The 12,500-nt window shown below is 37.8% G+C and overlaps 1 protein-coding gene across 1 annotated transcript in view; it reads right to left on the bottom strand.

Annotated features, from left to right (window-relative positions):
- Window positions 1-12,500, bottom strand: part of LOC106877294 (WD repeat and FYVE domain-containing protein 3) — a 293,550-nt gene that overhangs the window by 108,415 nt on the left and 172,635 nt on the right. The window contains exons 5-8 of the mRNA XM_089353030.1: window positions 10,357-10,549; window positions 6,420-6,606; window positions 5,464-5,630; window positions 3,927-3,982 (exon numbers count right to left, since the gene is read on the bottom strand). Coding sequence (XP_089209156.1) covers window positions 3,927-3,982; window positions 5,464-5,630; window positions 6,420-6,606; window positions 10,357-10,549 — 603 coding nt within the window. The remainder of the gene's footprint in view (window positions 1-3,926; window positions 3,983-5,463; window positions 5,631-6,419; window positions 6,607-10,356; window positions 10,550-12,500) is intronic.

The following is a 12,500-nucleotide window of genomic DNA, read 5'->3' as shown; positions in this document are numbered from 1 at the left end:
GAATAAGTCCTGGGATCGATTTGTTTGACTAAAAGCGGTGCTCCAGCATGGCTGCAGTCAAATGACTCAAACAAATAAAAGAATATTAGCCTCCTTTTTTTCTTTTGTCTTTTTCTTTTAATTTTTTCTTTGTTTGTTTTTCTTTTGTTTTGTTTTTTTCTTTAATAGCCTGATCATGGAAGCTTTCAATATTTAACTCGTTCGCTACCATATTTTCGTTGAAGTAATACACAGCTTTTGCTTCAATTAATATTGCAAACAATAAAGAATTAAGTAAAATAATTTTGTCATTATTAAGCTGGTGTTTGAAACAAAAGTTACCGTTGAATTTTGTTGAAATGTTATAACTGAGATTACTTTCAAACAAGGTTTATATCATAGAACCAGGGGCAGTCTCAGGTAGGTTGGTATCAAAAGGGTTAATGCTAGAACACAGGAAACGTGCCAGAAACAGAAAAGAAAACCTGCAATCTTTTGGCAATGAGACCAACCTTGTATTCGTCAAGCTGTGAAATGATTCATCATTAAGTTTTGTAAAAATAATATGAATATCGAGTAAAAATAATATAAACTGCTGTTTTATTACAAGTTAATTTTAATGAAAGTTCAAGGTTACCCTTTTCCTTATAATCTGTGCTGGTTTGAATGGTTCATACGTGTGTGCGTGCATGAGCATCTATGTGTGCGTGTGTATTTATATATATACACACACATATGAACATGTGTGTGTGTGTCTAAGTATGTATATATATATATATATATATATATTAGAAAAAATAATAAGGTGTATATATATATATATATATATATATATATGTATGTATGTATATATATATGAATGTTTGTATGTATGTTTATGTTTATATATATATATATATATATATATATATATATATATATGCACATACACATCAACGTGTGTGTGTGTGTGTGTGTGTGTGCATATGGAGTGGTATTTTTCTTCTCTTTATACACATATAATAGATTTATTTGGGACACTACCAGAATAGAATCTAAATACATGACCAAACTAATGATAACAGTTTGGAATTGTTCCCATTAGTGACTAAGATAAATAAAGCAAGTATATGGTTTGGTAAGAGAATTTAAAGATGCTGTGTTTGAAGCACCAATGCAGGAATTATTCAGATTAAAGAAAGGATAATCAAACGGTGAGTCTAAAACTGAGCCAACATCAATATAAATAAATTGAAATTGCTTATGGAAAAAAATTAGAAGTAGTTTAAGAAAAACCTACTTTGCTAAGTTATATATTCAGATTAGAAAATGAAGAAAGGAAAATTGATTAAGATCATTGGTGCAGGCATTGTTGTGTAGCAAGAGGATTGCTTCCTAACCACATGGTCCTGGGTTCAGTCTCACTGTGTGGCACTTTGGGCAAGTGTCTTCTGTTGTAGTCTCATGCTGACCAAAGCTTTGAGAGGGGATTTGGTTGATCGAAACAAAACAACCAATTGTTTAACCAACACATTAAATGCATGATCAATTAGTTAGTTAGTTACGAAGAAGTGATATTGAACCAGTGTGTGCTTTTATTATTATTATTATTATTATTATTGACGTAATGACCTTTCCACGACACAAGACTTGTTTCAAAACATGAATTTACATCAAAAATCTTGCAAACCAAACACAAAAACAAAATTAGTCGAATAGCTTATAACATTAAAAAGCATAAATTTTCCTTTCTAGGTGCCAACCTGTAAACCTATTGACATTTTCATGGTTAATATCTATTCTTATTACTACCTTATATTCCTTCAAGATCATGCCAAAACTTTAATTCCTCTGGGATTCAACCCCATTATACTGACATAAACTGCGATGTGATAAATAACCAATAATTATAAAGACAACTCTTAACATTGATCTGTAGAAGAAGACAAGAAGAAAATACGGAAATAGAAACGAAATGAAATCAATGAAGAAATTGATGAAATCTTTTAGGATATCTCCTTTGTTTTAGAGATTTTGCCAAGTTAATTATTGTAATTACATACTGTTTCAATGAGGGCAGAAGAGAGGAAAGTATTACATCCTAGATTCAAGAACATGTAAATTTGATGAAATTTTGAAAACATGCAAAGAGACATGAGAAAAATATGGCTGCTGAAATGATTCAAGAGGCTTGTTCATCAATCATCATCGTCATCGTTTAACATCTGTTTTCTATGGATGATTGGATGGTTGGACTAGGGACTGGCAAACAAAGAGGCTGCATCAGGCTCCAATCTGATTTGGCAATGTTTCTACAGCTGGATGTCTTTCCTAACACCAACCACTCCGAGAGTGTAGTGGGTGCTTTTTACATGCCACCAGCACAGGAGCCAGTCAGGTGGCACTAGCATCGGTCACATTCAGATGGTACTTTTTATGTGCCACTGGCACAGGAGCCAGTTGGAGCTGCAGGTGGGGTGTATGGCATCGACTACATTTGGATGGTGCTTTTCACATGCCACCGGCACAGTGAGCCAGTCAGATGGCACTGGCATCAACCCTGGAGAATGAAAAGGTATTAGGGAAAAAATAGGGAAAAAATTAGGGAAAAAATAGGACATGACATTCAAAGCTGTATATAATATAGCAATATAGCCCTAAGCGGGTCCTGATTGTGAAGACCTATGATCAGTACCTTCTCATTTTCTTTTGCATTAACTCCTTTAATGGTGTCCTTTTTGAGAGAGTGGGTGATATATACATGCCTAAGAATGTGTGTGTGTGTGTGTGTGTGTGTGTGTGTGTGTGTGTGTGTGTGTGTGTGTGTGTGTATTGGCAGTAATACAGGGTATTAGTGAGAGGTACTATTCATGTGACAGTAGAGTGCTTCCACTTCACTCATGGTTGGAGTGTCACAGCTGAACAAGGATTTGAGTTTTAACCGTACCAGGTTATCCTACACTGTAGATTGGCACAGACCAACAGCTGAATTATTCAACCCAGGGTTTCAGTAGGGACTTTATTAGAGACGAATGACAACCTCTAGGTGCTGGTACTATGAGAAAATGTACTCAGTAATCCCTGTAAAGTGATTGATGAATGAGCAGAGACAATATAGGATTGAGATGATTGACAACTTCTTTCATGCTAAGAGAAAATGCAATCAGTAGATTCTGCAAAATGGTTGGTAATAGGAATCCAGTCATAAAGACAGAGTCAGAAATGAAACAGGAGTGAATCATGCGTCTCTGTCCTGTCTGGAAGGGAGGTAACTCAAAATAATGATTGTACTGGGACAGCCTGCTCAAAATCTGCCAAATATAAAATGATAATATTCTTTTCTACTCTAGGCACAAGGGCCTGAAATTTTTGGGGAGGGGGCCAGTCAATTAGATTAACCCCAATAGGGAACTGGTTCTTAATTTTTCGACTCTGAAAGGATGAAAGGCAAAGTCAACCTCAGCAGAATTTGAACTCAGAATGTAACGACAGACAAAATACCTCTAAGCATTTCGCCCAGCATGCTAACGTTTCTGCCAGCTCGCCACTTTGTAAAATGATAATATTAATGATGATATACACATATGCTCAGTTTCCATTTACCATATTTCACTCTGTTTTCCTCACAAGATTTTCATCAGCTCAAGGTTATCTTAAACAGCATTTGCCAAAGGTACCAGGCAGAACGGAATTAAACCCAGAACCACACAGTTACTGTGCCCATCAGTGTATGAATCGAGAGAGATTTGGTTCCAATTTTTAATTGAATGAGCAACCACTAAGGAGCTGTCTTGGTAACTCAAAATAATTATAAGGAGAGCTGAACAATTTGTGGGTAAATGCCTTCCATTATATGAAGAATCTTTCCCCTCACATGCATCATTCTTTCACTGGCAGAATGTTCTGGAGAATTTAAAGGAAAATGAAAAAAACAGAAGTGGTGGTTTAAATAGATAAATGATATTTACCTTAAGAAATACTGATTGGAGGACCTGAAAAGCTTGGATATTTCTCACACTAACACCTGCAAGGAAAATACAAGATTTCAATATTAGAAAATGAAAATGGTATGAAAATGGCAAATGAGGAAATTTTACCCACATAAGTTATTTTGATTATTATCAGAACCATCATAAATTAACAGCCACTTCCTATGCTCACATGGGTCAGACAGAATTTCTTGAGGCAGTTGTTCTAGACACTCCATTTTGCTCATTTTGTGCACACACACACACACACACACACACACACACACACACACATTGGGTTGTGTCTGGGGAGATTCATTCTCTTTTGGTGCCTTATTATTTGACACACTCACTGGTAAAAATTTCCACTCATCTATTTATTCTTCTAAAATTTTCATTCCGTCTTACAACCTTTACAATAGTCGTTGATTCTGTCCATTATCGGACAGAAGTGTCTCTAGAACCCGCTTCAAATGCAGGGTACGTCTGTTCCGATAATCAGTGGTGACTTGGTCAGCGAATCTTCTGTGATGGTCAGCAACCAACAGCAAGATGACCTGCTAAATTATCATCATCATCATTGTTTAACGTCTGTTTTCCATGCTGGCATGGGTTGGACGGTTTAACTGGGGACTGGCAAGCCAGGAGGCTGCACCAGGCTCTGATCTATTCTGGTAAGGTTTCTACAGTTGATATCCTTCCTAACTAACACCAATCACTCCAAGAGTGTAGTGGGTGCTTTTTACCTGCTGCCGGCACAGGAGCCAGTCAGGGCAAGGGGCCTGGGTTCGACCACATTCAGACGGTGCCACCGGCACAGGGAATCAGTCAGGTGGCACTGACAACAACCCACGCATGAATGGTGCTTATTGTGTGCCACCAGCATGGGAGCCAGTGAGGCAGCACAGGCATTGGCTCCAACTACAATTTGATTATAATTTGATTTGATTTGATTTTGATTTTACTTGACTCAATAGGTCTCTTCAAACAACAATTCAAAGGTACTTTTTAAATGGGCTGGTTACGCCACACTGGTGGAGGCTACGGCTGTGATCTCACTTTGCTTGCCGGGTCTTCTCCATGACAGCATATCTCCAGAGGTCTCAGTCTTTCATCGTTGCTTCTGTGAGGCCCAACATTCGAATGTCATGCTTCACCACCTCATCCCATGTCTTCCTGGGTCTCCCTCTTCCACGGGTTCCTTCTATAAATCACACTATCCCAATGAGTATATGCATGTGACCGGGAACCACTTGTGAACTTGTATTCCCAAAGACACTCCAAACATGAACCCTACATCATTAAGCTAGTGTTAGGAACATAAATTGTGACTAAGGTTTGGTGGAAGATTTTAATTCAAAACTTAGAAAACAAGACATTTGTACTACAGAGCCAGAAGCCGGTTTCAGCTGGGTTGGTAACAAAAGGGTTAATAAGGACAAAGTTATCTTAATAAATTTTTCATCATTCCCCAAACTAACTGAAATAAAATCTGTGTATTTCAACAGAAAAATGGTAACATAAGGGTCCAACATACCTTTCCCAGTGGCTTGTGGAACAGTGAATCCTGGCATTAGAAACAGTGAACCGGTGCTGGCTTGACCAGGTTTTAACTCAACAAAACCACACGTGGTTAAGGAGCCGACAAGAAGCACAAGATTTCGGAGGGCTTGTTGACTGTCTTCACCAGGACTTAGTTCTAATCTGAAACAGAAGAAATTAATAAAGAAATACAAATTAATACAGGTAAAAAAAAATAAGCAAAAAAACCCCATTAAATTAGACAAGTCATTACCTTCTCCCTGCCCTTGTCCTTTCACATTCAAATTGAACCACCAACACTACCACCACCACCACTGCTGTGTTAGCTGAGAGATATTCGTAGAAGCTCCACCTATCTAAACTCTGGCCAGAACCTAACAGCAAATTTCCTCCCCTCACATGGCCACCACATCCATCCCAAACAACAGCTCCAAAGCAAAAGAGGCCCACACTAGTCATCCTCCTGTTCACATGACCCCCACCCCTCTTCTTCTAGCAAAGCTCTTCAGCCAACCTTGTGACATCACTGCCCCCCACCCCCCACGCACATCCAGCTCATCTCAGTCCTACACCTGATGACTGCCGGTTATTTTGCATTTTTAAATAAAGTAAATCATCATCATCATCATCATCATCATCACCACCATCACCACCATCACCACCACCATCATCATCATCACCATCATCACCATCATCACCATCATCATCATCATCACCACCACCATCACCATCACCATCACCATCATCATCATCATCATCATCAAACATCCGTTTCCATGCTCGCTTGGTCTGGGCAGTCTGGCAGGGTCCAGTAAGCCACTGGGCTACATCATGCTTTATATCAGCTTTGACATGTTTCGCCATGGCTGGATATCCTCCCCAACAAAAAACTGAAGTCGGTAATGTTATTATTTAGTAATAAAAGAAAAATCCAGAAAAGCAGGGACTTACTTCAGGAGAAATTCCGAGAGGAAAATATAGCCTTGGTTTGATCGAAAATCATCCAGTAACGTGTGAGATACTTCGCTGGAGTCTTTAAGAAAACAGAAGACTGTCACTACCATTTCCACCATTTCAATAGGACACAAGTCTTGAGCTTGTTGCATGTTTTCTATACAGTGACGGACACAACCTTTTTCTATAAGAGACAGAGCAGGAAAGAAAAGATAAACAAGACATTTATAGATTGACTCCGATAAGTATTATAAGGTATTTCATCAGTAACTTCTTCTTCTTCGTCGTTTAACGTCCGCTTTCCATGCTAGCATGGGTTGGACGATTGGACTGAGGACTGGTGAAACCAGATGGCTACACCAGGCTCCAATCAGATTTGGCAGAGTTTCTACAGCTGGATGCCCTTCCTAACGCCAACCACTCAGAGAGTGTAGTGGGTGCTTTTACGTGTCACCCGCACGAAGGCCAGTCAGGCGGTACTGGCAACGGCCACGCTCAAAATGGTGCATTTCATGTGCCACCCACACAAAAAAAAAATAAATAAAATTTTCGTGTGTCGCCCGCACATGAGCCAGTCCAGGGGAGCCAGCAATGATATCATTATTTATTATAATTATTATTAGTATTATTATTATTATTATGGACGTTGTACAGTATACAATATCGTGAGGTTGTTGATTGAAGATATTGTGTTTACTGGGTGTTTGTACTGTTTGTCAAGTCACAACAAGGACCTCAGTCAGTACTTTACGCAATATGTCTGCAGTTCCAAGTAATGCCAACTTTTTCAATACATCTAGATTGGAGGGTATTTCTAAGGTTTTCAAATGTTTTTCCAAACTGGGTGGTATTGAACCCAATGCTCCGATAACAATCGGGATCACCTTTGTTTGTCTCTCGTAGCTGCCACATCTTAGTGATCTCAATTCTCAGGTTTCCATATTTATCAAACTTTTCTCTTTCTTTCATGATAATATGTTGATCTCCTGGCATTGACACTTGCCCAAGGTGCCACCCAGTGCGACTGAGCTCAGGGTCATGTGGTTGGGAAGCAGGCTTCTTACCACAGTCACACCTTATACCAGCGTTTCTCAACCAAGGTTCCGCAAAAGGTTCCTAGGGGTTCCACGAGAAAGAGTGAAATAAGCTAATGCTAATTTCATGATCGTATTATTACAATACATGCACAACATATTATTGTAATATGGACATCATTCTATCTAACCTATTATGCTATCAAAAAAATATAACAACCATACATATATATATATATATATATATATATATATATATATATATATATATATATATAAAATGGTTAGTTGAGTAGAGGTTAAAATAACCATCTAAGGGATAGAAGTATCCATTACATTACCTATATTTAATCTATATTTAACCATGGACATACATGTGCAAACATAATATGTTCATAAGTTGTAGGTAAAGACGAGGATAAACATGGATTTATAAAGAATCAGAATTTAAAGGAAACAGAAAATGGAGAAGTAGTGATTAACAACAATCAACGTACATCAGTCGTTAGATGGGATGCAGCCTATTTGCATTGAATTAATAAATAATAATTGTTGTTCATCAGTACTTCTCCATTTTCTGCTTTCTTTAGATTTTATATATATATATATATATATATATACATACATACACATATGATATTTACCATGTGAACTACATTGAAAAAACATATAGAAAGATATGGTGTATAATTTTGTTTTATGCAGGGGTTCCTTGAGACATGTAGTTTATTTTAAGGATTACACAAGAGTAAAAAGGTTGAGAAACACTGCCTTATGCCCTTCATTATGCTATCATACTTCTAAGTCATTCAGGATTCCATAATTATAAGCATTATGCTGCAAAGCTGTTTATAACATCACATGTCAAGGAACACTGCTTAACATTATATAACCACTCGACTAAGCCATTGAAATTTCATCCATATTTATAAGCTTTCTGATAGAACGAAATACAAATATTATCTCTTAATACACAGCAATTTCTCTCCAAGATTTATAGAGAATTTTCTTTTCTTTTTTTACATTTGGAGTTTTTTGTTTTTTTTTTGTTTTTTTCCCTTCTTTTCCCAATTCCATGAATACAAAAGAAATATATAAGCAGAAAGTGTTATAAGGATTCTAAAATTCTGAATCTATTTACCATAGTTTTTGTTGTACTTTGTAAGAGCCATGACACCAGTAATAAATAACACATGAGTCCAGCCTATGTTGACTTGGCCGTTTGTCATTTCGGGGTCGATAAAATAAGTGCCAATTGAGCACTGAGATTGATGGAATTGACTAAAACCCTCCCCTTAAATTACTGGCTTTATGCCAGAATTTCAAATCAATAATAATAACACATTCTCAGGATCAATTCCACTTCTTTATTGTTAGTCAATTGGTTAAATATTTAAACAATTATTCTACTCCCTGGAGCGAATGCAGGAGAGATACGCAGTCATATATACCTGGCAGATTCTGGAAGGGATTGTGCCAAATTTTGGCACTGAAAGCTACACAAATGCAGATCCTAGGTACTACAGAGTACCTAGGATACCAGCAATGCTGTTGCACTTCAGGACCAGTTACTGCAACAGCCTGGGTTTCAGGGGCCCACAGCTTTTTAATATTCTCCCAAAGAGTCTGAGGAACCTACACAAAGTGGATGTAGGTGTTTTCAGATCAAAACTGGATCTCTTCCTGTTGAGAGTCCCAGATGAACCTACCTCGCAGCAGGAGGCAGAAATGAGGGTAGTGACATCGAACTCCCTTCTTCACCAAATGCTACATATCAGAGAAGGCTCTCAATAACAGTGTAGCGAAACGGTGGTGCCCCAGCATGGCCACAACTTTGAGCTGAAACTGATAAAATAAAAAAAAAAACTAAGTGATCTTTTGTTTAATGTATTGGTTAAACAATCAGTTCTTTCATTGTGTTTTGTGACCTTTTCAGTGAAAGACCTGACAAACAAACAATCAAGTGATTGTTTAACCATCACATTAAACAAATGATCAATTAGTTGGTTAGATATTTAACTATTTGACTAACAGTAACAAAGAGAAATGGGATCTTTTTTAAAACGGGGGCCACATTTTTCATTAATGTTTTACGTAGTGTTTTTGGTACGGAAAGACTTTCAAACTTCGTATGCTTATCTATTTTGTGTTATAGAACAGAAAAATATTTTTGTATTCAAATTTATTTCATGTAAAAAATTGTCTTATTTCGATAATTTCAACCAATCACTGACAAGTATTCAGTTGTTTATATTTACTCCTTTGGCTGATTAAGCCATAGCTTCGTTTTATTTGCTTTTTTCATCTTTTTTTTTTCTTCATTTTATTTGCTTTTTTCTTTTTAAATTTGCTGTTTTACCCTAACCTTAACCCTATCACCGATAGAATTGTTTCAGAATCGTTTGTTTATGTAGTCGGCACTTAATGTATATCGGCTGAATGGACGTCAGTGATTGGTTGAAATTACAGAAATACGACAACTTTAACATGGAATAACTTAGGGATTTCTTTTTTTTTTAAGAAGACTAAGAGAAAAAGATGTTTTATATGACACATTCTACCAGTGTTCCAAGTTTCAAAGTGTTTTGTTAATGAAAAATGTGGCCCCCGTTTTAAAAAAGATCCGAGAAATTGAACCTGCGAATGTGTTTATTGATTTCAAATTTTGACACAAAACCAGTAATTTAGGAGGAGGGACAAGTCGATTCCATCAACCCCTATGTTCAACTGGTGTTTATTTTATCAACCCAGAAATGTTGAAAGGCAAAGCTGACTTCGGAAGAATTCATGTGTTGTTGTTATTGACATGATGACTCTCCCAAGAGACAAGGAAACTTGTTTCAACAGACAAATCCACATCAGGAATCTTGCAAATGAAATACAAAAATGAAGATACTAACCATGAATATATTTCACAACTGCTGGCGTCAGTCCATGTCGCGAAAGTGTTACCAGAATCTCACCAGCACTCTTACGCCAAGGAATGCTGTGTACATGACACCAGGAAGTGATAGCATTAAATAACAAACTCAGGTCATCTTTCCTTGCCAGTTCTTCAGCAGGAGAAACATGGCTGCACAGTCGAACAAGTACCTGCAAACGGAACATATACAATTAATCTATACTTGAAGTAAATAAATCACGCAGGTCTCCGTTACTACAACCCACCCAAACTCCATCTTTTTTCACACATCAACTTGCAAACATTCAAGTTTTAAAAAATAATCCAGGTCAACTTCATCAGTCTAGGAAAGCCTAAAAAGGCTATGAGCATTTACCATCTTCCTTGAGGTATAAAATAAAGGTAAAAGTAACCCCATTAGATCATTGAGGCCACCATGAAAAACTCTGTCCTCAAACAAGTGGAGCCAGAAGCCAGTTGTTGTTAGCAGTAAGATGATTGTCTTTATTAAGCAGATCCAATGGAAGCAGAAACCTTAAAGGTTGAGTTTAGAATTTAGAAGGGGATAAAGTGTATTTAGAGCAGCCGTTCTCAACCACAGCTCCCAGGGCTGCATGTGACCATCAAGCATTCTTCTGGCAGCCCTCAACGATCTTCCTCCTACAGTATCATATTTTTTTCTTTAATTGACTTATGCTTTTACTTTTCTTGGTGTAGCCCCCTAAAAAATCTAGATTTGGAAATGGCCCAGATATTAAAAGGTTGAGAACTCATTTAATGGATCAGTGTGTTAGTCAGAGGTATGCATATATCAGAAGATTAACTTGAGCCAACACTTGAGGTGAGGTTGTGTTTTATTGGATAGCTTGAGATGAGCTCTAAAAAAGATTGAATATAAGTGAGTTATAGAAGAGATAAACACCAGAATGGGTATATTAATGTGAATGGGCGACATATGTTGATTAGTAATATGACATGAGGTTATGGCAGGGCAGCCCATAACAACAGGGTAGGTAGACAGGAATATTTGGGAAAAAGATCTCAGGTCAGACATGAAAATGCTGGATCTCAGAGACGAAACGATGAAGGACCAAAACAAACGCAGAGACAATGTAATGGAAACCCATGATAACAGGGTAAAGAGATATTTTACTAATAAAGATGGTAAACCGTCATTACAGATGAGAAAGATGATAAACTGTAATGAAGGTTAGATCAGAAGACAGCAGAGTCATCATCATCTTCATCATCATTTATCATCCATTTTCCATGCAGGTATGGGTTGGATGGTTTGACTAGAGCTACCAAGCTACACCAGGCTCCAATTGTCAGTTCTAGCAAGGTGTCTAGGGCTGGATGCCCTTTCTAATACCAACCACTTTACAGAGTGTACTGGGTGCTCTTTATGTGGCACCAGCATGGACACTCCTGGTTCGAAGGCTTGTACCACCAAACAGCTGGTCGGCTCTGGTTGCTGGAACTGAAACTAACACGACACTGTTGGAAGGCAGGTTCAGAGAGGGAGCGGGCTAAAACTACACGCCTTTCCCCTCCATTGGTCAGTTGAAGCTTAGACAGTGTCATTTGACAGTTAGTTGATGCTGGCTGCTGGAGCCCACCAGCAAGTATTTAAAGGTAAATGTGTCAGGATGGTCAGCCACCCACTGACATTCATTTATGCTGCATTAAAGAAACCAAAGAACAAAAGAAAAAAAGAGAAAGAAGAATCACACTCAACACCAGAGCTGAAGCCACCTCCAAAAGGTGGGGGCCACCATGTCGAAAAGGGTAGAGGAGTAGGGGCCGAAACTGGATGTGGTTCCTCCTGATGATATTTTTAGCCACTGGATCATATAAAGGAGCTTTCTTGAGATAGCAAACCACGAAACATGGTTGGAATTCCTTCCTACATGGTGCAACACAGGTGCTTTTCACGTGGTGCCTGCATGGATGGATCTTCATGTGGCACCAGTTCAGGTGTTTTTTTACATGACTCCAACCAAAATATCTTGTGGTGATTGGTTACATTTGTTCTTCGTTCAAAATCCTGATGAGTATTATTTCAAGCATCAGTCTGTTTAAAATAAGTAACAACCAAAAATTCACAATCTAGGTGCAGGAGTGGTTGTGTGGTAAGTAGCT

This window comes from Octopus bimaculoides, chromosome 5, assembly GCF_046866305.1.
Source record: "Octopus bimaculoides isolate indiv1 chromosome 5, ASM4686630v1, whole genome shotgun sequence".
Taxonomy (NCBI): Eukaryota; Metazoa; Mollusca; class Cephalopoda; order Octopoda; family Octopodidae; genus Octopus; species Octopus bimaculoides.
This window is presented reverse-complemented; position numbering and strand designations above follow the sequence as displayed.